This window comes from Pseudophryne corroboree, assembly GCF_028390025.1.
Source record: "Pseudophryne corroboree isolate aPseCor3 chromosome 3 unlocalized genomic scaffold, aPseCor3.hap2 SUPER_3_unloc_14, whole genome shotgun sequence".
NCBI lineage: Eukaryota > Metazoa > Chordata > Amphibia > Anura > Myobatrachidae > Pseudophryne > Pseudophryne corroboree.
In genome coordinates, this window is record NW_026967502.1 from 2,060,197 (window position 1) to 2,088,034 (window position 27,838).

General features: G+C 49.1%; 1 protein-coding gene across 1 annotated transcript in view; it reads right to left on the reverse strand.

Moving 5' to 3' along the window:
• LOC134983410 (paternally-expressed gene 3 protein-like) overlaps positions 1-27,838 on the reverse strand; it is a 143,797-nt gene that overhangs the window by 63,137 nt on the left and 52,822 nt on the right. The window contains 1 exon segment of the mRNA XM_063949100.1: positions 3,142-4,021. Coding sequence (XP_063805170.1) covers positions 3,142-4,021 — 880 coding nt within the window.

A 27,838-nucleotide genomic window follows, 5' to 3' on the forward strand; every position in this document is an offset into this window, starting at 1 on the left:
CTGCTTCCCAGTTTTCCACACCTGGAATGAACACTGCCGAGAGGATGTGGCTTCCTTTAATGCCATCTTGCTCTTTCTTCCTCCTTGATGGTTTATGTAAGCCGTCATCGTGACATTGTCCGATTGTATCTTTAAGTGTTGACCCATGACTAGGTCTGCGGCTAAGAGAAGCACATTGTAAACTGCTCTCTATTTGAGAATGTTTATGGGTAGGTGCTCTCCTGTAATGTCCATCCTTTATGTCCATGGATACCATGACCCCTCCATGTTCTAAACCCACAATAACTGACTGGATTTATTCCATCTTGAATCTGCAAACTGTTAGGAATTTGTTCCACTAGGACGGCACCCCAACCTCTGAGACTGGCGTCCATTGTTAGGATCCTCCAATCCCAAATGCCGAATCTCTTGCCTGCTGCGAGATTCTTGTGCAACTACCACCAAATCAAGAAGGTTCGTATGCGTGGTGGAAGCTGGATTCTTCGATGTAGAAGCCAGTGCAAACCTGCTCCCTGAGCAATGAGTTTCATCTGGAATCGTCAGGAATAAAGTCCTCCGTACCGGAGAGCTGCGAATGACACCACCCTCTTCTCGAGAAGTAGCACAGAGGTGTAGAGAACCCGTCTGTGTCCTTAGTACCTGAGCCACTAACCTCTGTGGGTCCTGGATCTAGTTCTCTGGTAGGAATACTCTTAATTGTATCGTGTCCAAGATGAGACCGAGGAAATGAATCCGTTGAGTTGGCATGAGGTTGGATTTCTGGAAGTTCACAATCCACCCATGTTGAATGAGAAATTGATGAGATGTCTGAGCATCCTTTATCAGCTGTTTTTGAGATGAGGCCTTGATCAGTAGATCGTCCAGATAAGGTATGATCGTGACCCCTGTCTCAATCCTGTCACCACTATTGCTATGGTCTTTCTAAAGATTCTTGGAGCCGATGATAGACTGAATGGCAGGGCCCTGATTCGGTAGTGATCCCACACCGGTGCAAATCTTAAGTAAGCTTGGTGAGACGTCCAAATCGGGATATGAAGGTATTTTGCACTACCAAAAGTTTTGAATAAAATCCCGTTCCTCATTGAGGATCTGGGACTGGCGACTTAACCCTTTGTATGCAGGAGTCTTTGAAGTTGCCTCCTGTAACGCTCCTGCTCGCAAAGGGCACCTAGGACCTCGCGCTGCAAATAAACGGACTGTGTGGACGCTCTTGTAACTATCCTGTAACCCTGGGAAATATCTGGATGATCCAGACGTCTGGTGATGTTTTGGCCCAGGCGTCCCGAAAACCTTCCAACTCTGCGCCCCCCAAGGGGGACCCCAGGTGAGCAGGGAAACCATCATGCCACGGGTTTGTCAGCAGGTCTGTTCTGCTTTTCTGGTGTCGACTATGAACGACCTCTACCTCTGGTTCCACAAGTCTGTTGCTCCAAAACCTCTTCTGGCTCGGTACGACAGCGATCGAATGAATTTAAACACTGGTCCCGAGCAACCTCCTCTAACGTGTGATGTGGTACTCGAGTAAGAAGTAGGTAGAAAGGTAGATGTCACTGCAGTTGCCTGCGAAATCCACTTGTCTAACTCATCAAACATCATCTAACCCCCAAATGGAATAGCCTCTACTCTCTATAAAAGGGGAGCGGAGGAGGAGCTGCGCTGCTAGCCTATCAGGGCTTAAGTTATAAGGCAGCAGCGTATGAGAAGCCCTCGTACTAGCGGGGGATATAGCCCGGGTCTCGGTGAGTGCAGGGGAAGCTGCGGCTGCTAGCCGCGAGAGATATGTAGTTTCAGCGGGAGGGGACGCTCTTTTCAAGCGCCCCACTGTGTGTTTAAGATGCGGCGGTATAAGCTGCTGCTGACATCCGCGATGTGTCTCCCTCAGCCCTCCGTCTGTAGAGGAAGGAGGGGCGGGCGGGGGAGCTGACATGAAGCGGGAGTATATAGCTGGCCAGGGAGTATTTAGACCGTTTGTTCTGTCACAGCGGCAGCGGAAGGAGGGGGGCAGCGGGGAAGCTGCGCTGCTGAGTCCCAGGGCTTAGAGCCAGAAGGTAGCAGCATTGTGTGCGGTTCGTGGGAGGAAGTCTGTCAAACTGCCTCCTGGATCCATGAAGAAGCTATGGTTACCGTAAGTGTAACTGTAACTAGGGCCCTTTACAACCAGTACTCACTGCTGACTCTGCGCTCCGGATTTTCTGAGGAGAGATGCAGATCCCCTTTAGTAGGGATCATTGTCTCTCTATTCTGAAGACTTTCGTCCCCCTTTACATTAGGGTAACTCAGTCTCGGTACTGAAATGGAGGAGGAGCTCCCTTCTTGTGCTTGTACCTCTTTGGCACAATTTTTCAAACTGAGGGATGTGAAGGGGGAGGAGCCGGCTGTGCAGACAATGCTAATTTTTAGATTGTGCCACACCTCCGGTTGCAAGCTTCACACCCCTACTGTATAAGACTCCAGTGTCCCCTAGTGGATGAAAGAGAAAGGAGGTTTACTTCTTTCTTTCCCGACCGCACTTCTATGCAGAAGGGAAATATCTGCTGTTTATTGAAAGATGCTCCCTGTAAGGAATATAGAAATTTGCCACTTGTAGCTGAACTTGCAAAAGACCCCCACCCAATTTACATCAGTTAAATTAAAGTCTCCCATGATTATGACTTCTCCCTTTAATACCATTTTAGTGATGTCCAACAATAGATTCCTGTCCAAATCCAGCCCCTGGCTAGGTGGTCTACAGATCACCCCAATGCGAATATTGTCCTTCTCCCCGGTTTCTGTGGTGACCCAAAGGTCTACTATATACAAGGAGTTATTTAATACCTGCATCATCTAACAAAATGAAGGTTATTTAATAAAAGGTTGCTAAACTGAGAAATTTAGATCCCATACAAATTAGACGCTCCACAAAAAACACACTACTACACTACATATGATCCCTAAAAATAAACTTCTGCTTGTTACTTTTAATAACACTTTAGTGATGTGTGTAATAACGCTCTTCATGTGATGTTTGTCGCGGATAGCCTTGTGTTATAAACACCCAACTGAGAACAGGGCTGATGGTGGAGGAGGGTGTAGGATAAGAGATTGCTGTAGTGACTGAGCAAGGAGAATATGTGACTTCTGTAATAAGTGTTTATTACTCACCTGTGCTGATATCTGTAGGGATCTCCTCCTCCTTACACTGCTGATCACCCCTCACATACGTCTCTTCTTCTCCCTCTGTATATTCTGCCTTCATATCAGTCACATACGCCTCTTCTTCTCCCTCTGTATCTTCTGCCTTTATATCAGTCACATACGTCTCTTCTTCTCCCTCTATATCTTCTGCCTTCATATCAGTCACATACGTCTCTTCTTCTCCCTCTATATCTTCTGCCTTTATATCAGTCACATACGTCTCTTCTTCTCCCTCTATATCTTCTGCCTTTATATCAGTCACATACGTCTCTTCTCCTCCCGCTGTATCTTCTGCCATTATATCAGTCACATACGTCTTTTCTTCTCCCTCTGTATCTTCTGCCTTTATATCAGTCACATACGTCTCTTCTTCTCCCTCTATATCTTCTGCCTTTATATCAGTCACATACGTCTCTTCTTCTCCCTCTATATCTTCTGCCTTTATATCAGTCACATACGTCTCTTCTTCTCCCGCTGTATCTTCTGCCATTATATCAGTCACATACATCTTTTCTTCTCCCTCTGTATCTTCTGCCTTTATATCAGTCACATACGTCTCTTCTTCTCCCTCTATATCTTCTGCCTTTATATCAGTCACATACGTCTCTTCTTCTCCCCCTATATCTTCTGCCTTCATATCAGTCACATACGTCTCTTCTTCTCCCTCTGTATCTTCTGCCTTTATATCAGTCACATACGTCTCTTCTTCTCCCTCTATATCTTCTGCCTTTATATCAGTCACATACGTCTCTTCTTCTCCCTCTATATCTTCTGCCTTTATATCAGTCACATACGTCTCTTCTTCTCTCCTTATATCTTCTGCCTTTATACGAGAAAGACGTTCTACCTAAATAACCCAAAAAATACAATGGCATTTGCATACTGTTTGGTTAAATGGAGGTGAAACAGTATAATATCAGTGTATAATACACACAGATCCTCTACAGATCATATAGTGACAGTCACTTTGGTATATTGGGCAGACCCTAAATCCCACCTACCTGATCCTCCTGTGGGATCCTGTGATTCTCCTCTGTACAATCCTGGGAATACAGAGGACGGGGACATCTCTCTGGGGTATCTCTGTTACTGGGTCCATCTGTAGGAAACACACAGTGACTGAGTACAGTGTATAGATGTGATTATCAGGTAATGTGTGTATATATGGGCCCCCCATACCTGCTCTCCCCTGTACAATACATGACAGTCTCCTCTTACCCAGTGATGTGAGGGGCCGGTGATTCTCCATCATCACGTCCTTGTAATGACCTCTGTATTCCTCTATATACTCCCCCTCCTGCATGGAGACATAGACAGTGACATCGTGACACCTTATAGGAACCTGACACACACAATGATGCAGTCATCACCCAGACACATCCCCTGGTGTTACTGTATAATGCCCCATTCCCAGCAGTCACCTCTCCAGTCATCACCCAGACACATCCCCCGGTTTTACTGTATAATGCCCCATTCCCAGCAGTCACCTCTCCAGTCATCACCCAGACACATCCCCTGGTGTTACTGTATAATGTCCCATTCCCAGCAGTCACCTCTCCAGTCATCACCCAGACACGTCCCCTGGTGTTACTGTATAATGTCCCATTCCCAGCAGTCACCTCTCCAGTCATCACCCAGACACGTACCCTGGTGTTACTGTATAATGCCCCATTCCCAGCAGTTACCTCTCCAGTCATCACCCAGACACGTCCCCTTGTGTTACTGTATAATGCCCCATTCCCAGCAGTCACCTCTCCAGTCATCACCCAGACACGTCCCCCAGTGTTACTGTATAATGCCCCATTCCCAGCAGTCACCTCTCCAGTCATCACCCAGACACATCCCCTGGTGTTACTGTATAATGTCCCATTCCCAGCAGTCACGTCTCCAGTCATCACCCAGACACGTACCCTGGTGTTACTGTATAATGTCCCATTCCCAGCAGTCACCCAGACACATCCCCTGGTGTTACTGTATAATGCCCCATTCCCAGCAGTCACCTCTCCAGTCATCACCCAGACACATCCCCTGGTGTTACTGTATAATGTCCCATTCCCAGCAGTCACCTCTCCAGTCATCACCCAGACATGTCCCCTGGTGTTACTGTATAATGTCCCATTCCCAGCAGTCACCACTCCAGTCATCACCCAGACACATCCCCTGGTGTTACTGTATAATGTACCATTCCCAGCAGTCACCTCTCCAGTCATCACCCAGACACATTCCCTGGTGTTACTGTATAATGTCCCATTCCCAGCAGTCACCTCTCCAGTCATCACCCAGACACATCCCCTGGTGTTACTGTATAATGTCCCATTACCGGCAGTCACCTCTCCAGTCATCACCCAGACACGTCCCCCGTTGTTACTGTATAATGTCCCATTCCCAGCAGTCACCTCTCCAGTCATCACCCAGACACGTTCCCTGGTGTTACTGTATAATGTCCCATTCCCAGCAGTCACCTCTCCAGTCATCACCCAGACACTCCCCCAGGTGTTACTGTATAATGCCCCATTCCCAGCAGTCACCTCTCCAGTCATCACCAGGACACATCCCCCGGTGCTACTGTACTCACAAGTCTCCTCAGACCCCAGTCACTTCCCTGTTTTATAACTATAGATATAAGTGACGTCACTGTGACGCTCCCAGATCCCCTCAACTCCCCAGTCATGTACCTGTATTATTACTATAGATATGTGACGTTATTGTGACACTTCCAGATCCCCTCACCTCCCCAGTCATTTTCCTGTATTATTACTATAGATAGAAGTGATGCCACTGTGACACTCCCAGATCTCCTCACCTACCCAGTCATGTCCCTGTATTATTACTATAGATATAAGTGATGTCACTGTGATGCTCCCAGAGCCCTCACCTCCCCAGTTATGTCCCTGCATTATTACTATAGATAGAAGTGACGTTATTGTGACACTTCAAGTTCCCCTCACATCCCCAGTCATGTCCCTGTATTATTACTGTAGTACTTTAGTGATCTGAAGGCCTTGGGACACTATGAGGGGCAAATCAATGAATGAATGTGTAGATCTATAAGGTAATAGAGATGCTGCCAACTGATGTATACCATATATGTGATAATAACTTGGATCTTTCTAGTGATCCAATAATGTATAGTGTTTATGCATGTTATTATTCTGTGCCTGCTGAAGGTGAGGGGACTCTGGTTAGCGCGCAGTGCGCGGGGGAGATCACGGAGAAGCTTCCAGAGGTCCCGTGTGCTGAGAGAGGTGGCTGGGCGCGTGTAGCGGCGGTTTTGTTGGTGGGCTGACTAAGGGGAGAGAAAAAGGCTGGCAGCTGAGACGAGGGAGCTTACAGGAAGGCGGTTCCCTGCGAGTGAGAGAGCCCCTGTGGGGGAAAGGGCAGGGACGTCCCGGTGCCTGGTTGTCATGGAGAGTGCTGGGAGGTAGAGCGCTGGCGGGGCAGGCTAGTACATGGGAGGAGACCGCAGTGCAGGCAGCAGCTACCAGGAGTCCAGCAGTAGCAGACAGTTTACCCCCCGAGGCAGAGCTGTGTCCCTCATCCCATCCAACCCGCAGGGAGAGCCCGGTTGTTGGAGGAGGCGGAGTCGGGGGGAGGTCCATACCAGGCACACTATCATTGTAAGTGCAGGATGCCCCCATATAAATCCTGCTAATCTGCATACTCTCCTATCATCCTTTAACTATTAAAGTACCAGCCCCCAGCACAGTAACACAGGGACCAGCAGCATCGGTGGATCTGAGGAGTATAAATAGCACCTCTAGAGACTCCATATTCATTAGATAATGACCAGCAGGGTAGCAATCATAAAGAGTGCGGTGGTGTATAATGATGAAAGCAGCTCGGAGAGGGCGCAGGGTCACCTAAACTTGGAAATGATACGCTAGGGCAGGCCTGGCCAACCTGTGGCTCTCCAGCTGTTGTAAAACTACAAGTCCCATCATGCTTTGCCACAGTTTTGCTATTAGGCAATGCTAAAACTGTGGCAAGGCATGCTGGGATGTGTAGTTTCACAACATCTGGAGAGCCACAGGTTGGCCAGGCCTGCGCTAGGGAGACTAAGCACCCCTCACCTATCAGAGACAGGTGCCAATAACCGGGACTTCTGTATGTTCTGGAGCCACCCCCACGGATCTACAGTGGGGCTATGCTTATACTGGGACAGGTGGGAACTTTCTGCTCAGCGGTGACGTCACTTTAGGTCAACCGCAGGGCAGAAAGTTCCCAGCATTGGTTACAATGTAGCGCATAGGCGCTACATTGTAACAGTGCCGCGTGCTGCCTGTCAGTGAAGACAGGAGCACACAGCTGATCAGGAGAGTGCTACAACGTGGCGCTCCCTGATTGGCTGAGGAAACCCACTTAGACAGAAGTCAGAGTGGGTTTTCTGGCAGTCGGGAAAAGGGGATCCATGTGAAAACATGGGTCCCCTTTTAGTGCGTGGCTCGGGTAAGCGTTTTTTTTTTTTTTCAAGTACGTGGATTACAAAGGATTTCTCCGAGGACCCTGGGCCCCTGGATCTGGTGAGTATAATTTCTTCAACAGGTACCCCTTGGATTCTACTGGAGAAGAGGACCGACCTGCGTGGGAACATAAGGTAAGTATGTATGTATGTGTGTATGTATGTAATAAAATTATACTTTCACGGTGTTTGTGTCTTGTCTTTTTTTGGGTATTTTTTTAGTAGTAGTACTACTACAGGTACCAGCGCAGTGGCGTAACTACTGCCCCCGCAGTCCTCGCGGTGGCTTGGGGGCGAGGGGCTGCGGGGGCGCCACTGATTACAGCAGACTGACATGCGGACGAACGTCCGCATGTCAGTCTGCTTTATTGGAGGGACACGGCGGGCGCAGCGTGTGCCTATCCTGTGTCCCTCCTGAGCCCTGCATCATCTCCGGCGGCCCGCGGGTCTAATAGGGGGAAGTGCCGTCCGTGAGCCAATTAGAGCTCACGGACGGCACTTCCCCCTATCAGACCCGCGGCCGCCGGAGATGATGCAGGACTCAGGAGGGACACAGGAGAGGCACACGCTGCGCCCGCCGTGTCCCTCCAAGTTCTCCAACAAGCGGCGGCTGCACTGCGGCATATCTGTCACGGGGGGGGAGAGAGGAGAGGGTGTCTGGCACCGGGGAATATATGGCCATTGGGGGGGGGATGTCAGGCACTAGGGGGGATATCCGGCACTGGGGCATATATGACACTGTGGGGGGGGGGGCGGGGGATATCTGGCACTAGGGCATATCTGGCACTGGGGAAGGGGGGGGGGGGATATCTGGCACTGGGGCATATATGGCACTGGGGGGGGGGGGGATATCTGGCACTAGGGCATATCGCACTGGGGGGGGGGGGATGTCTGGCACTGGGGGGGATATCTGGCACTGGGGCATATATGGCACTGGGGGGGGGATATCTGGCACGGGGTGGATATGTGGCACTGGGGGGGGGGGGGATATCTGGCACTGGGAGGGAATATCTGGCCCTGGGGCTTATATGGCACTGGGGGAGAATATCTGGCACTGGGGGGGAATATCTGTCACTGGGGATATATGGCACTCGGGGGGAATATATGGCACTGGCGGCATATCTGGCACTGGGGGAATATCTGGCACTGGGGGCATATGTGGCACTGGGGGGGAATATATGGCACTGGCGGCATATCTGGCATGGGGGGAATATCTGGCACTGGGGGCATATGTGGCACTGGGGGGGAATATCTGGCACTGGGGGCATATCTGGCACTGGGGGGGTATATGTGTACCTGGCACAAGGGGGGGGGGCTATATTTGGCACCGGGGGCATGTGAGTACCTGGCACCGTGGGGAAATATCTGGCACTGGGGACATATGTGGCACTGGGAGCACAGCCCTAGCAACAAGGACTACCTCCTAGCAACGAGCATGACACCCAGTGCATGAAACACCTGACAACGAGCATGACACCCAGTGCATGAAACACCTGGCAACGAGCATGACACCCAGTGCATGAAACCCCTGACAACGAGAAGGTAATTGAAAAGTAATTAGAAGCCTTACTGTAGGACTTAATGTGTAATGGGCATTACGGTGTGTGGCATAATGTATCACGGACATTGTGGTGTGTGTCAATGTGTCACAGGCATTACGGTGTATGGTATACTATATCGCGGGCATTGTGATATGTGGTATAATGTCTCAGGGTCATTGCAGTGTGTGGCATAATGTATCACGGACATTGCGGTGTGTGTCATAATGTGTCAGGCATTACGGTGTGTGGTATACTATATCACGGGCATTGTGGTATGTGGTATAATGTCTCAGGGTCATTGCAGTGTGGCATAATACATAACGGGCATTGCGGTGTGTGGCATAGGGTATAACGGGCAGGGCATTGCGGTATGTGTCACAGGCATTACGGTGTATGGTATACTATATCACGGGCATTGTGGTATAATGTCTCAAGGTCATTGCGGTGTGTGTCATAATGTGTCACAGGCATTGTATGTGCTATAATGTATCAGGGGCATTGCAGTGTGTAGCATAATGTATAACGGGCATTGCGATTCCTGTCATAATGTGTCGGGGGCATTACGGTGTGTGGCATAATGTGTCGGGGGCATTACAGTGTGTGCATATTGTGTCATGTGCATTGTTGTGTGCGGCATAATGTCTAAGGGCCATTGCAGTATGTGGCATAATGTATACTGGGCATTACTATAAGGAGGAAAAATGACAAATAATGTAAGGGGCATGAATCAGGATTATTTTTCTTTCCTGTGGTGGCTAACGTCTGGGCGTGCAGGTTGCAAAACTGGGGTATAAGGTAGTCTTTTCCTGCAATACCACGCCCCTTTACGAGAAACCACGCCCATTCCAACAAAACCACGCCCCTTTTTTTGCAGCGCGCGCCTTCGGCGCGCGCATATTTGTCCCTTTCTTGCTCCCAGTTATGCAGCGGGGGGGGGGGGGGGGGGGGGCGCCAAAAATTTTTTGGCTTGGGGGAGAAAAATTTCTAGTTACGCCACTGTACCAGCGGGCCCGTTTTTCCGCCGCATGTTGGTACTTGTGGTTCTCCAAGTACCAGCATGCGGGGGAGGCTTGCTGGGCCTTGTAGTACTGCTACTAAAAACAATATCTTTTCAATTACAACAAAGGCTATCAGCCCCCCCATCCGCAGCCCATTGGATGGGGGGGGACAGCCTCGGGCTTCACCCCTGGCCCTTGGGTGGCTGGGGGGGGGGACCCCTTGATTGAAGGGGTCCCCACTCCCCCAGGGTACCCCGGCCAGGGGTGACTAGTTGGATTTTTGATGCCACGGCCGCAGGGCACTATATAAAAGTGACCCCCGGCTGTGGCATTATCTGTCCAGCTAGTGGAGCCCGGTGCTGGTTTTAAAAATACGGGGGACCCCTACTCTTTTTGTCCCCCGTATTTTTGGGACCAGGACCAGGCGCAGAGCCCGATGCTGGTTGCTTAAATATGGGGGAACCCCTGTCATTTTTTTCCCCATATTTTGGCAACCAGGATCGGCTCAAAGAGCCCGAGGCTGGTTATGCTTAGGAGGGGGGACCCCACGCAATTTTTTTTAAAAAAATAAGCACTTTCCCACCCCTTCCCATTGATATACATGCACGGATCTCATGGATCCGTGCATGCCTATGTAATCACGGGGGAAAAAAAAAGGTCTGTTTTTTTTTTTAGCACTTTTTTACGAGTTGTAATTTTTCACGGCAGTGTTTGTTCTTTTTTTGCTTTGCACTTCTTAGTAAATGACCGAGATTCATACTTAAACAGCCGCGTTTTGACCGATGGTGTATTCATTCGTAATTTTTTACTTGGACTTGCAAAAAATTACGAATGCCCTCATCACTGCCGTGATTAGTGCTTAGTAAATTACCGAGATGACACTTTGATGAAAAAACGGCATCTCGGTCAAAATCGGGAGCTTAGTAAATTTACCCCATTATCCCTGTCCAGGGCAAATATGTCCTCTGACAGGGTATCAGTCCATGCTGCTACAGTGCTACACATCCAGGCTGAAGCAATAGCTGGTCTCAGTAGAGTACCAGAGTGTGTCTACACTGACTTCAATGTAATACATCTTTCATTGCAATAATCATATAACGGATGGCCTTGGTCATTTTAGGCTGTAATTGTGCCTCATCATCGTCGACACTTGAGTCGGACTCCGTGTCGGCATCCGTGTCAACCATTTGAGATAGTGGGCGTTTATGAGACCCTGACGGCCTCTGAGTCGCCTGGGCATGCCCGGGTTGAGAGCCCGGCTGTCCCCCGGCTGCAACATCATCAAACCTTTTATGTAATGAGTTAACATTATCATTTAAAACCGTCCACATATCCATCCAATCAGGTGTCGGCCCCGACACCACATTTATCTGCAATTGCTCCGCCTCCACGTAACCCTCCTCATCAAACATGTCGACACAGCCGTACCGACACACAGCACACACACAGGGAATGCTCTGACTGAGGACAGGACCCCACAAAGGCTTTTGGGGAGACAGAGAGAGAGAGTATGCCAGCACACCCACAGCGCTATATAACTCAGGGATATACACTACAACAAGTGATTACCCAATAGCTGCCGAATATATAACTTTTTGCACCTAAATGTATGTGCCCCCCTCTCTTTTTACCCTTCTGGTACCTGGATACTGCAGGGGAGAGCCTGGGGAGCGTCCTTCCAGCAGAGCTGTGAAGAAAAAATGGCGCTGGTGTGCTGAGGAAGAAGGCCCCGCCCCCTCAGCGGCGGGCTTCTGTCCCGCTTTCTGTGATAAAAAATGGCGGGGGATTTTACATATATACAGTGGCTGACTGTATATATGTAGGTTATGCCAAAAGGTACTTCAATTGCTGCCCAGGGCACCCCCCCCCCCCAGCGCCCTGCACCCTACAGTAACCGGAGTGTGCGGTGTGCTGTGGGAGCAATGGCGCACAGCTGCGGTGCGCTACCTTAAATGAAGACAGGAGTCTTCAGCCGCCGATTTCGCCGTCTTCAAGCTTCTGTTCTTCTGGCTCTGCGAGGGGGACGGCGGCGCGGCTCCGGGAACGGACGATCGAGGACAGCTGCCTGTGTTTGAACCCTCTGGAGCTAATGGTGTCCAGTAGTCTAAGAAGCGCAACCTAGCTGTGAACAGGTACGTTTGCTTCTCTCCCCTCGGTCCCACGTAGCAGTGAGTCTGTTGCCAGCAGAAGCTCACTGTTCTTTAACTAGCAGGCTCAGGAGAGCCCACTAGGAGCACCCAGCTCTGGCCGGGCACAGATTCTAACTAACTGAGGTCTGGAGGAGGGGCATAGAGGGAGGACCCAGTGCACACCAGATAGTACCTAATCTTTTCTTTAGAGTGCCCAGTCTCCTGCAGAGCCTGTCTATTCCCCATGGTCCTTATGGAGTCCCCAGCATCCACTAGGACGTCAGAGAAATAAGTGATGCCACTGTGACGCTCTCAGATCCCGTCACCTCCCCAGTCATGTCCCTGTATTATTACAATAAATATAAGTGGTCATTGTGACGCTCCCAGATCCCCCTCACCTCCCCAGTCATGTCCCTGTATTATTACTAGTGTTATAAGTGAAGTCACTGTAACACTCCCAGATACCCTCACCTCCCCATTCATGTCCCTGTATAATTACTATAGATATACGTGATGTAACAGTGACACTCCCAGATCCCCTCACCTCCCCATTCATGTCCCTGTATTATTACTATAGATATAAGTGATGTAACAGTGACGCTCCCAGGTGTGTGATATACATTTGCTTCATACTGAGCAATATTTTCAATCCCCACAATTACATATAATAAAATTAATAATAATAATAATAATAATAATAACAACGACACTAAAGGCTGCACCCCAGTATAAAAATAATAACAGATGTCTTTAAAAGCAGGACACCTCAGACCATTCCTCCTGTATTGTAGGACATTACCACCACTCCCAATGTATAATAATACCAGGACACCACAAGCTGCTGTCCCTGTATAATAATAACTGTACACAAAAACCTGCTCCCCCTGTATAACACTAATAACAACAGGACACCACATGCCGCTCACTCTGTATAATAATAACAACAGGACACCACAGGCCGCTCTCGCTGTATAATAATAATAATAATAACAGGACACCATAGGTCGCTCCCCCTGTATAATAATAATAATAATAATAATAATAATACATACTTGCCTACCTGACCCTCTCCATGAGGGAGAAAATGCTCTGTTCCTGGACTTTCCTGGTAATGTATGATTGCCATCACCTGTGGTGAGCTAGTTAAGTGATAAGAAAGGTGTTTCACCACAGGTGATGGCAATCATACATTACCAGGAAAGTCCAGGAACAGAGCATTTTCTCCCTCATGGAGAGGGTCAGGTAGGCAAGTATGTAATAATAACAACAACAACAACAGGATACCACAGGCTGCTCCACCTGTATAACAACAATAACAGGACACCACAGATTGCTCCTCCTGTATAATAATAATAATAACAGGACACCACAGGCTGCTCCCCCTGTATAGTAATAATAACAGGACACCACAGGCTGCTCCCCCTGTATAGTAATAATAACAGGACACCACAGGCTGCTCCCCCTGTCTAATAATAATAACAGGACACCACAAGTTGCTCCCACTGTATAATAATAATATCAGGGCACCACAGGCTGCTCCCCCTGTATAGTAAGACGCCATTACCTGATCTCCACGGACACTGGGAGGCTGCAACAGACGATGAAAACTCACTTCCTGTATATGGACCGCACAGTACGGAAGTAATGTGGAACGCACCGGCCGGAAGTAGGGCATGATTGGCAAAGGCTGCTTACGGGTTACTAGCCCCTCCCCTCCTTCACCACGCCTCTGTAATTACCATTAACATACATGTCCTCAGTGCAGGAGGCCGGCGGCCATTTTCTTGTAGACCAGTCCGGCAGCAGCAATACGTTCCCTGGCCGTAGAGTGACGTCAGGAGCGGCGGCCATTTTCCCCTGGTCTGAACTCCGCCTTCCTTCTATCATTCCCACAAGGCAGCAGGAGCAGAGAGCAGCCATTGCTGTGTCTGGCAGCAGGTAATGATATTATTATTATTATTCTATAGGCTGAGCAGCTCTGGTGTCAGGTTCTGTACTACAGGGGGAGCAGCCTCTGGTGCCTTGTTATAGTGCAGCTGGAGCAGCCTCTGGTGCTGCATTATCCCTGTACAGGTGGCTGACACTCTAGTGTCCTATTACTGTAATACAGGTGGCGCAGACCCCGCCGTTACCGTAATACAGGTGGCGCAGAGCCCGCCGTTACCGTAATACAGGTGGCGCAGACCCCGCCATTACCGTAATACAGGTGGAGCAGACCCCGCCGTTACCGTAATACAGGTGGCGCAGACCCCGCCGTTACCATAAAACAGGTGGCGCAGACCCCGCCGTTACCGTAATACAGGTGGTGCAGACCCCGCCGTTACCGTAACACAGGTGGTGCAGACCCCGCCGTTACTGTAATACAGGTGGCGCAGACCCCGCCGTTACCGTAATACAGGTGGCGCAGACCCCGCCGTTACCGTTATTCTATACATATAATGGCATTGTACTATACAGGGGAGCGCTATGTGTTGTCCTACTCTACAGGTGGAGTGACCTGTGTTGCCCTTTTATACAGGGGGAGGTGACTGTGGTGTCTTGTTACTATTATTATATAGGGTGAGCGGCATGTATTGTCTTTCTATACAGAAGGAGTGGCATGTGTTGTCATAATATACAGGGGTAGCATCCTGTGCTGTCATAGTATACAGGAGGAGCGGCCTGTGTTGTCATAACATACAGGTGTAGCATCCTGTGTTGACATAGTATACAGGGGGAGCAGCGTGTGTTTTCATAGTATACAGGAGGAGCGGCCTGTGTTGTCATAAAATACAGGGGGTAGCATCCTGTGCTGTTTTAGTATACTGGCGTAGCATCCTGTGCTGTCATAGTATACATGGGGAGCGGCCTGTGTTGTCATAATATACAGGTGTAGCATCCTGTGTTGACATAGTATACAGGAGGAGTGGCCTTTGTTGTCATAATAGAAGGAGGGGTAGCCTGTGTTGTTATAATATACAGGGGTAGCATCCTGTGTTGTCATAATATACAGGGGTAGCTGCCTGTGTTGACATAGTATACAGGGGGTGCAGTCTGTGCTGTCATAGTATACAGGGGGAGCGGCCTGTGTTGTCATAATATGCAAGGGTAGCATCCTGTGCTGTCAAAGTATACAGGGGGAGTGGTCTTTGTTGTCATAATAGACAGGAGGACTGAGAAGGACCCAGAGCCCAATCACGGTGCCTCCACCTCACTCACTGATACATGAGAGACACAGTGACGTGAAGATCCTTGAACTCACTAACAAGATCATTTAGCTGCTGACTGGAGAGGTGACTGCTGGGAATGGGGCATTATACAGTAACACCAGGGTACGTGTCTGTTATGCACACCAGTGCCTGCAGGAATGTACTGGTGCCTGAACTGTTAGGGATGCAAAACAAATGAACTCACAGACAGACTGGGGAATATGACATTACGTACACAGAAGGTGATAGGGTAACAAAATAAACACAAAGTGAACAGAGAAGCCCAGAGGTTAAGAATCTGGGTGTCTCCCTAGTATTAGTAATGCTCAGATGGAAAAAGCAAGATGTAGTGTTTTAATACGTAGAGAACCCAAAATGCTGTTGCTAAGGGCAACAGCAAAACCGTGAAGGGTTACCAACGGGTGTGGCAGTAAACTCCTTGGTCAGAGATGGAGTGATAGACACAAAGAGAGTCTCCACAATCCTAATCCTCACTTGCAGTGCACAGGTTCAGCTTACTGAACACCTTGCACAGTGAGACAGTATTTAGGCAGGCAAGTCTGAGAATACAGCCGCAAACTTGCTAAGTTCACAGAGTAGCAAAAGAACCCCAGCAAGTTAAACGACTGACTCCAGTCTTACTGCTAGGTCTGGATTGGCAGTGTAGTACCAAATCCCCAGGCCTATTTGCAGTAAGCAACAACAAATACAAAGCTACACAGTACTGGCTAACTTTCAGGAACTGACTAACCAACAAAAATTCAGCAGCATCTGCTTAACCTGAGAAGAGGCCTTATAAAGCAGGTGCTGTCCACGCCCCACTCAGACCTCACAGACTGTGAGCACAAAAGCCAGCACCGGATCCCCTGCCGTGCACAGAGCCTGTAACCACTGCACAGCAAAAGACCCGAACCGGAGTATCGGCTACGCTCAGGTTACTCCACTAGCACTTGTCTCCCGGTTGCCATGACGACGTGGCAGCACAGAGCAGGAGACCCTAACAGTGTCTGGGTGATGACTGGAGAGGTGACTGCTGGAAATGGGACATTATACAGTAACACCAGGGGAGGTGTCTGGGTGATGCCTGGAGAGGTGACTGCTGGGAATGGGACATTATACAGTAACACCAGGGGATGTGTCTGGGTGATGACTGGAGAGGTGACTGCTGGGAATGGGGCATTATACAGTAACACCGGGGGATGTGTCTGGGTGATGACTGGAGAGGTGACTGCTTGGAATGGGACATTATACAGTAACACCAGGGGATGTGTCTGGGTGATGACTGGAGAGGTGACTGATGGGAATGGGGCATTATACAGTAACACCAGGGGATGTGTCTGGGTGATGACTGGAGAGGTGACTGATGGGAATGGGGCATTATACAGTAACACCAGGGGACGTGTCTTGGTGATGACTGGAGAGGTGACTGCTGGGAATGGGGCATTATACAGTAACACCAGGGGATGTGTCTGGGTGATGACTGGAGAGGTAACTGCTGGGAATGGGGCATTATACAGTAACACCGGGGGACGTGTCTGGGTGATGACTGGAGAGGTGGCTGCTAGGAATGGGGCATTATACAGTAACACCAGGGGATGTGTCTGTGTGATGATTGGAGATGTGACTGCTGGGAATGGGACATTATACAGTAGCGCCAGGGGAAGTGTCTGGGTGATGACTGGAGAGGTGACTGCTGGAAATGGGACATTATACAGTAACACCATGGGATGTGTCTGGGTGATGACTGGAGAGGTGACTGCTGGGAATGGGACATTATACAGTAACACCAGGGGACGTGTCTGGGTGATGACTGGAGAGGTGACTGCTGGGAATGGGACATTATACAGTAACACCAGGGGACGTGTCTGGGTGATGACTGGAGAGGTGACTGCTGGGAATGGGACATTATACAGTAACACCGGGGGACGTGTCTGGGTGATGACTGTATCACTGTGTGTGTCAGGTGCCTATAAGGTGTCAGGATGTCACTGTCTATGTCTCCATGCAGGAGGGGGAGTATATAGAGGAACACAGGGGTCTGTACAAGGACGTGATGATGGAGAATCACCGGCCCCTCACATCACTGGGTAAGAGGAGACTGTCATGTATTGTACAGGGGAGAGCAGGTATGGGGGCCCCTATATACACACATCACCTGATAATCACATATATACACTGTACTCAGTCACTGTGTGTCTCCTACAGATGGGCCCAGTAACAGAGATACCCCAGAGAGATGTCCCCGTCCTCTGTATTCCCAGGATTGTACAGAGGAGAATCACAGGATCCCACAGGAGGATCAGGTAGGTGGGATTTAGGGTCTCCCCAATATACCAAAGTGACTGTCACTATATGATCTGTAGAGAAGCTGTGTGTCTTATACACTGATATTATACTGTTTCACCTCAGTTTAATTAGATTGTATGCAAATGTCATTATAGTGTTTTTTTGTTTTTTTTTCTGCTGCAGGGTACACTGGGTTCTACAGGGAGTAACATCGGGGTGTAGAGTAGGCTCTTGATCCGAGGCACTAACAGGCTAAAAGTTGTGACTGTTCCCAGAATGCATAGCACCGCCTTCTCTATAGCCCAGCCTCCGCTATAACCCCGCCTCTGTGCACAGGAGCTCAGTTTTGTAGTTGGTGCCATGCAGTGCAGGCATACAACAGGGGGGCTGCTCCCTCCCTCAGAAGAGCTTTTTCAAGTGAAAAATGAAGACTTCAACGGCTGCAGCAGGAACACTGAGTGTCACATGTCACTCAGACATCTCCTGCTGCCGCTCCATCTCCTCCCCCAGTGGCGCTGTACACTCCCGCGCCCTGGTTGACGGGGACCTACAGTGGAGGCTCCGGTTTCCTCCTGTCAGTCACACACCCCGCTGCAGCTCTCCAGGATCGCATGGCCGCACTCAGGGAGGAGGTAAGAGGGTCCCCCAGGCGGGACCCGCTGGAAACCGCGATCCGGAGTGGGTGGTGGGAGGCGAGCCGCGCGCGCTGGCGTGGACACTGTGGTAGTACAGGGACCTCACTAGACCACCAGGGCAAGGAGACAGGTCGGTTTTACTAAAAACCGTTTGCTACATGTCCTGCAGTACCCGGTGGTGAAGTCCAGCAAGGGGATAAAGCTTTGACCTGTAGCCCCTTCCCCAGCCCCAGGGCGCCATTTAGAGTGAATGTTCCCGCCCTGGAGCTGCATCCCCCTCTCTCCCTCTCCCTCTCTCTCTCTGTCTCTCTCTCTCCGCCCCCTCTCTCTCTTTCTCTTCCCCCCTCTCTCTCTCTCTCTCTCTCTCTCTCCCTCTCTCCCCCTCTCTTCTCCACCCCCTCTCTTCTCCGCCCCCTCTCTTCTCTGCCCCCTCTCTCTCCGCCCTCCCCCCCCCCCCCTCTCTCTCTCTCTCTCTCTCTCTCTCTCTCTCTCTCAGCATTTGGGCATTTTACAGGACACATAAGTATTCTACATGTCTGCTGACAGTGTCAGGGTGTGTACACACGGTGAGATTTTTGTTCTTCCGATTCTGACTATATAGTCAGAATCGGAAGAAAACTTAGTGCAGATCGCAAGGTGACGATCTCGATTCGATGCCGATGCGCGGTCCCGCGCGGTCGGCATCGAAAGAAAAGAGAGACTGTGCAGGCAAGTATAGAAGAGATAGTCAAAATTGACACTTAGCCAAAATCGCACATAGCCAGTATTGCAGGCACACTCATTATGTGCGATACTGAATATGTGCCGAGCCGGCCCCTGTCGCATAGTGAGAATCGGGCATAGCCCGAGTCTCACAATGTGTACACACCCTTAGTTAAGAAAGGGTGCATTTAGTTGTTATATAGTACAAGTACCCTGTGATATACATCCAGTCTTTACTGTGCATTGTTATATCTATTGAGTGTATAGCTGTACTTAGTGTTGCTTTGTATTGCTAGTCCAGTGCAGTTTTATTGCATGTTATAATTTCTGCATTGTACAATGTGACTGTGTGTGCATATAGCTGCTGTGTGATCTCTACTCTGTGTATCTCACTCCTACTGCTATCCCTATATTCTGTACCCTGAGGGGGCTAAGTGCGTCAGGGTTATTGTTTAATATAGGTGTTTCACAGAATATGCTTATTGTGTATTTTTCTGTGTGATTTTTATTCACCATATACTTCTTGAATCCCCTGGTTGTGCTGATACACTGCACAGGGGGTTCTTGTCAGGTATTGTGCTGCTGATATTGTACTGTGTCACCTTGCATTGAGCTTTCAGATATGTCAGCTACAGAGGGCAATGGAGCTGGGGCTGGTCTCACAGTGCGTGGTGGTGACGCTGCAGACACGTTAGAGGAAAACATAGAAGCAGAGGGTTCAGGTTCTGGGGGTTCCTTACCCCCCCATTGGGACCGTAGCAACGGGGGTTCAAAATGACTCACCGTGGGCTACTTTCTCCACATTATAAAGTACGCTGGTAACTAAATTTACGCCACCTATGGGACCTCATGTGCTGGTACAACTGCTTATGGTCCCTGCGGTTAATCGGCCATGGGCAGATCACCTGTCTCAGTTACTCAGTTATAGCAATTGAACCAATCACTGACTAAACAGAAATCTAATCCTCGCCCGCCTAAGACCAAGGGGTCCTCTAAGCGGGCCATTACTTCCACACAATCCACCCAGGTCCCAGATACCTCGTCTGATGAGGATGGCGTCTATACTGACCGCACAGACGCTGATCCAGATAATTCTGATGGGGAATCTGTCTCACAGGTGGATGTTCCTGACTTGTTGGAGGTTATAAGGCTAATTCTTCAAATTACTGATGACCCAGAGCCTGACGCTGCCCCTAAGAAACCGGACAGATTTACACGTCAGAAAGTCATTGAACAAGTTTTACCTCATTCTGACCATTTAGTTGACATACGTCAGGAATCCTGGGGAAATCCAGGAAAGAAATTCACGCCTCACAATAAGATGCTGGCTCGCTATCCCCTCGCTGCTGAGCTAAGTAAGAATTGGGAAACACCCCCGCTGGTGGATTCGCAGGTGGTGCTGCTGGTGGTATCCTCAGCTCTGCTTGTAACTACCGAAACGTCTCTGAAAGAACTGACGGATAAGCGTGTGGAGGGTTGTTTAAAGACGATTTACACCCTAGCAGGAGCTGTGTATCGGCCCACTCTTGGGCTGGAGAGGCTATTGAAGCGTGGGCTCAGGAGGTGGGTGCGGAGCTGCCTTCCAACTTTTCTGATAATGCTAGACAATGTCTATCGTATATTGTCACAGCTTCTTATTACATTAATTGGGCGGTCTGATGCCGGTATTCTGGCGGCCAAGGCTTCTACTACGTCCATTTTGGCTCGCCGAATTCTTTGATTATGATCCTGGTCTGTGGATCTGGATTCTAAGAAAACCCTGGATGTGCTCCCTTTTAAGGGAGACATTCTTTTTGGAGAAGACCTCAACAAGATAGTGGCTGACTTCGCTTCTGCTAAAACAGCGTGTCTACCTAGTACTGCTCCTTTGGTACCGAAGGCTAAGAGTACTTCATTTCATCCTTCAGGGAAAGCAAAAAGTCAGGCGTACCCGAAACAGGCTCGCACTTCCAAACCCACTAACCCAAACCTTAATGGGCCAAAACTGCTTCCAAAACTGACAAGCTTGCTGCATGACGGGGCGGGCCTCCCTCTGGGGGATCCCAGAGTGGGGGGCTGACTTCTAGGGTTTACCCAGGAATGGTTGAAGACCACTTCCGATGCCTTGATACAGGAAGTCGTCACTCGAGGTTACGCCGTATCCTTCAAAAATCGTCCCCCTCATCGATTTTGCCTGACAGACGTCCCTTCAGATCAGGTGAAGGCAAAAACTCTTCTTTCGGGGGTACAGTCCCTCCTGGACAGGTGCATCTGGTTCAGAGAGGCAAGGGGTACTATTCACCGCTGTTCCTAGTCCTCAACATCAAGTCCTTGAACAAATATTTGAGAGTCTCCAAGTTTCGTATGGAAACTCTCCGCTCTATTGTTCTGGCCTAGGAGCCCGTGGATTATATTGTCTCCCTGGACATACAGGATGCTTACCTGCATATTCGTATCGCAATGTCGCATCAGCAGTACCTGAGGTTTGCTGTTGGCAACCTCCATTACCAATTTCGTGCGTTATCTTTTGGTTTGACCACGGCCCCGTGAGTCTTCACCAAGGTCATGGCGGTAATGATGGCTGTATTCCGGCGTCAAGTGGTCAGGATCCTACCGTATCTGGACAACTTGTTGATCCTGTCGAATTCCCCAGAAATTCTCCTACGTCGCATAGATATGACGCTCCAGTTTCTGCAAGCCCACGGGTGGCTCATCAACTGAAAGAAATCTTCCCTGGTCCCTGCTCAGAGCATGGTGCACCTGGGGACGTTGATGGACACTCACAACCAGCGGTTGTTCTTGTCTCAGGAGAATGTCCTGAAGCTTCAGGACAGGATTCAATGCTTTCTATCTCGTCCGCAAGTGTCGATACATTCGGCGATGCAAGTGCTAGGTCTCATGGTGTCTGCTTTCGACATGGTGGAGTACGCTCAATTCCATTTCCGCCCTCTGCAGAAATTGATACTTGCCAAGTTGGATGGCCTGCCTCACCGGATCAGGTCTCATATGATCTCCTTGTCTCCGGAGGTCCATCTGTCACTAAGCTGGTGGCTTCAGGACCAACGATTGAGTAGGGGTCATCCCTTCTGGATCTCCAACTGGGTCCTTCTGACGATGGATGCCAGTCTGAGAGGTTGGGGCGTGGTCCTTCAGGGTTGGTGGACCAAGGAGGAGTCTCTCCTCCCGATAAACATTCTGGAACTGCAGGCGGTGTTCAATGCACTGAACTTGGCCAAGCAGTTGATACAGAACACACCTGTTCAAGTACAGTCGGACAACGCCACCATGGTGGCATACATAAATCGTCAAGGTGGCACTCGAAGCCGCATGGCAATGAGGGAAGTATCAATGATTCTTCAGTGTGCGGAATACCATCTGCCACCCATATTGGCAGTGTTCATTCCGGGGGTCCTCAACTGGGAAGCGGATTTCCTCAGTCGTCAATACGTACACGCCGGAGAGTGGAGCCTCCATCCAGAAGTATTTCAACTCCTCGTGGACAAATGGGGCCTCCCAGATGTGGACCTGGTGGCGTCTCGACTCAATCACAATTTTCCTGTCTACGGGACAAGGGATCCTCAAGCAGCGTTCGTTTTGACGGCGTGGCTCTTGGAGCTTCCATTCTGAGGGCCAAAGGATTTTCTGAGGCGGTCATTCAAACCATGTTGAAGGCCTGGAAACCAGCTTCTGCTCTGGTTTATCATAGGGTCTAGAATTCTTACTTTGCTTGGTGCACCACTAACAATCATGATGCTTACAAGTTTAGTACGGCCAAACTTTTGGCCTTTCTACAACAGGGCCTGGGCTTGGGCCTTCGTCTGGCCTCCATCAAGGTTCATATTTCTGCCTTGTCGGTTTGGTTGCAGAGGAAAATTGCGACTCTACCTGATGTTCATACATTCACTCAGGGTGTGTTGCAGATTCAACCTCCTTACGTCCCGCCTGTGGCTCCTTGGGACTTGTCGGTGGGTTGGGAGGTGTTACAAGGGTCTCCGTTTGAGCCTCTTGAATTTGCAGACCTTAAGTGGCTTTCTCTTAAGGTATTGTTTTTGCTGGCTATTGCCTCTGCTAAACGGGTGTCGGATTTGGGTGCCTTGTCTTGTAGGTCCCCATATCTAATTTTTCACCGTGAACGGGCGGTTCTTAGAACACGTCCCGGGTACCTACCTAAGGTGGTTACTTCTTTCCACCTTAATCAGGAGATTGTGGTTCCGGCCTTTGCCTCTCCTGAATTGTCTTCCAAAGAGCGGTCTTTGGATGTGGTACGTATCTATGTGAAGAGAACTGCCTCCATTCGGAAGTCTGATTCTCTCTTTGTACTGTTTGGTTTTCACAAATGTGGCTGTCCTGCTCACAAGCAAACCTTGGCCAGATGGATTAGAATGGTGATTGCACATGCTTATGTACAGGCTGGTCGTCCAGCTCCTGCGACTATCAAGGCCCATTCTACTCAGTCTGTTGGACCTTCTTGGGCGGCCCGCTGTGGTGCAACCCTTGAACAATTGTGCAAGGTGGCTACTTGGTCCTCAGTGAACACGTTCATAAGGTTCTATGCCTTCGATACTTCCGCCTCCCAGGATGCTTCCTTTGGACGTCGGGTTCTTGTGCCCGCTACAGTGCATCCCCCTCCCATGAGGAACTGCTTTAGGACTTCCCCGATGTTGTTCCCTGTGGAACCCAGTGTACACCGCAGCAGAAAACGAGATTTATGGTAAGAACTTACCTTTGTTAAATCTCTTTCTGCGAGGTACACTGGGTTCCACAGGGCGCCCGCCCTGACGCCCTTAGCTTCTTTTGGTTGGTATGGCATTAGCCGCTGACACTTTCTCTGGTCGTGAGAATGTGGTGTATGTGGCTACTAATGATTGTCGTCTCTTTTCCTGCTACTGCATTGGACTGGTTAACAAAACTGAGCTGCTCTGCAGGGAGGCGGGGTGATATAGCAGGCGGCGCTATGCATTCTGGGAACAGTCAAAGATTTTATCCTGTTGGTGGCTTGGATTAAGATCCTACTCTACACCCCGATGTTATTCCCTGTGGAACCAAGTGTACCTCGCAGAAAGATTTAACAGTAAAATCTCGTTTTTTTGCTTTTTTTTTAGGTAGAACGTCTGTCTGATATTACAACAGAAGATACAGAGGGAGAAGAAGAGACATATGTGACTGATATAAAGGCAGAAGATATAGAGGGAGAAGAAGAGACGTATGTGACTGATATAGAGGCAGAAGATACAGAGGGAGAAGAAGAGACGTATGTGACTAATATAAAGGCAGCAGATATAGAGGGAGAAGAAGAGACGCATGTGACTGATATAAAGGCAGAAGATATAGAGGGAGAAGAAGAGACGTATGTGACTGATATGAAGGCAGAAGATACAGAGGGAGAAGAGGAGACGTATGTGACTGATATAAATGCAGAAGATATAGAGGGAGAAGAAGAGACGTATGTGACTGATATAAAGGTAGAAGATATAGAGGGAGAAGAAGAGACGTATGTGACTGATATGAAGGCAGAAGATACAGAGGGAGAAGAAGAGACGTATGTGACTGATATAAAGGCAGAAGATATAGCGGGAGAAGAAGAGACGTATGTGACTGATATAAAGGCAGAAGATATAGAGGGAGAAGAAGAGACGTATGTGACTGATATAAAGGCAGAAGATACAGAGGGAGAAGAAGAGACGTATGTGACTGATATAAAGGCAGAAGATATAGAGGGAGAAGAAGAGACGTATGTGACTGATATAAAGGCAGAAGATACAGAGGGAGAAGAAGAGACGTATGTGACTGATATGAAGGCAGAAGATACAGAGGGAGAAGAGGAGACGTATGTGACTGATATAAAGGCAGAAGATATAGAGGGAGAAGAAGAGACGTATGTGACTGATATAAATGCAGAAGATATAGAGGGAGAAGAAGAGACGTATGTGACTGATATGAAGAAAGAAGATATAGAGGGAGAAGAAGAGACGTATGTGACTGATATGAAGGCAGAAGATATAGATGGAGAAGAAGAGACGTATGTGACTGATATAAAGGCAGAAGATATAGAGGGAGAAGAAGAGACGTATGTGACTGATATAAAGCCAGAAAATATAGAGGGAGAAGAAGAGACGTATGTGACTGATATGAAGAAAGAAGATATAGAGGGAGAAGAAGAGACGTATGTGACTGATATAAAGGCAGAAGATATAGAGGGAGAAGAAGAGACGTATGTGAGGGGTGATCAGCAGTGTAAGGAGGAGGAGATCCCTACAGATATCAGCACAGGTGAGTAATAAATACTTATTACAGAAAAGAGTCACATTCTCCTTGCTCAGGCACTACAACAATCTCTTTTTCTCATATGTCCTAGAGCAGTGGTTCTCAAACTCGGTCCTCAGGACCCCACACAGTGCATGTTTTGCAGGTAACCCAGCAGGTGCACAGGTGTACTAATTACGCACTGACACATTTTAAAAGGTCCACAGGTGGAGCTAATTATGTCACTTGTGATTCTGTGAGGAGACCTGCAAAACATGCACTGTGTGGGGTCCTGAGGACCGAGTTTGAGAACCTCTGTCCTAGAGGATGCTGGGGACTCCGTAAGGACCATGGGGTATAGACGGGATCCGCAGGAGACATGGGCACACTATAAGACTTTGAATGGGTGAGAATTGGCTCCTTCCTCTATGCCCCTCCTCCATTCTCCAGTTAGATTATGTGCCCAGGACAGACTGGACACACACTAGGAGAGTTCTACTGAGTTTCTCTAAAAGACTTTGTTAGGTTTTTTATTTTCAGAGAGACCTGCTGGCTACAGGCTCCCTGCATTGTGGGAGTGAGGGGAAAGAAGCAGACCTACTTCTGTGAGTTAAAGGCTCTGCTTCTTAGGCTACTGGACACCATTAGCTCCAGAGGGTTCGATCACTTGGTGCGCCTAGCTGCTTGTTCCCGGAGCCGCGCCGTCACCCCCCTCACAGAAGCCAGAAGAAAGAAGCCGGGTGAGTATTAGAAGAACAGAAGACTTCAGTGACGGCAGAAGACTTTCGAGTCTCAGAGGTACCGCGCAGCGCGCCATTGCTCCCACACACCAACAGCTCTACAGGCTGCAAGGCACAGGGGGGGCGCCCTTGGCAGCAAGATATACCTCCATTGAGCCTGGCTAAACATGTATACAGTGCATAGGCACTGTATACGGACCCCTGCCAGCATAAAAAGCTATATTAATAGCAGGGCTGAAGCGCGCCGAGAAGGGGCGGGGCTTTGCACTCACAACAGGATTCAGCGCCATTTTCTCCATGTCCCCACCAAAGCAATGTGTACAGTGCAACCGAGGGGGGGAGGGGGCACAGTGTTTTAGTGCAATATAGAGGGAAATATAGCACTATCTTAGATAATAGGCATGAAATCATTGTGTTGTGCATATGTGTCTGTGTGTTCCCTGACATGTGTGAGTGCTCTGTCACAAACAGCTATGGGGATCCCTGACGCCTGTTGGTACTTGATTCAGTAGATGAAGTGTCAGCAGGTCGGTAGTATTATGCTTTTCAAAGTAAACACTGTATGGGAGACACAGTAGTATGTGGGTGTAGGGGAGACACAGTAGTAGGTGGGTGACCCTGTCTGCACCAACTCTTATTACCGGGTGTAAACTAACATGCTGTAACTAACCTGTATATATATTTATATATGTATATGGTACTGTTCCATGGGCCTGTAGCTCGAGCACAGACATGGTAGTATTTGTGGGGGAGTGATATTAAAATGATATATGTATACTTCCCTCGGACCCCTCGGGGTCACAAGAATGTTATTTTGCCTGGTTACTACTCCCTGCTGTCGACGAATACTAGGTTTTCTGTCGACTATAAGGTTTCCTGTTAGATCCACAACTGGGGCTTTCAGTACATGGTCATACACATTCAGAACACATTGATGTCACTAGGGACCCGACGGTTCCGGACAATCCACTTATATGTATGGTGTATGTGTATATATATACATATATATATATATACATACATACATACATACATACATACATACATACATACACATATATATATATATATATATATATTTCTCTGACGTCCTAAGTGGATGCTGGGACTCTGTAAGGACCATGGGGAATAGCGGCTCCGCAGGAGACAGGGCACAAAGTAAAAGCTTTGAACACTAGGTGGTGTGCACTGGCTCCTCCCCCTATGACCCTCCTCCAAGCCTCAGTTAGATTTTTGTGCCCGGCCGAGAAGGGTGCAGGCTAGGTGGCTCTCCTGAGCTACTTAGAGTGAAAGTTATTTTAGGTTTTTTATTTTCAGTGAGTCCTGCTGGCAACAGGCTCACTGCAGCGTGGGACTAAGGGGAGAAGAAGTGAACTCACCTGCGTGCAGAGTGGATTGGGCTTCTTAGGCTACTGGACATTAGCTCCAGAGGGACGATCACAGGCCCAGCCATGGATGGGTCCCGGAGCCGCGCCGCCGGCCCCCTTGCAGATGCTGAAGAGTGAAGAGGTCCAGAAATCGGCGGCAGAAGACGTTCCTGTCTTCATTAAGGTAGCGCACAGCACTGCAGCTGTGCGCCATTGCTCCCAGCACACTTCACACCGCGGTCACTGAGGGTGCAGGGTGCTGGGGGGGGGGCGCCCTGAGCAGCAATGTAAATACCTCCTATGGCAAAAAATACATCACATATAGCTCCTGGGCTATATGGATGTATTTAACCCCTGCCAGTTTTCCAGATAAAAGCGGGAGAAGAGCCCGTCGAGA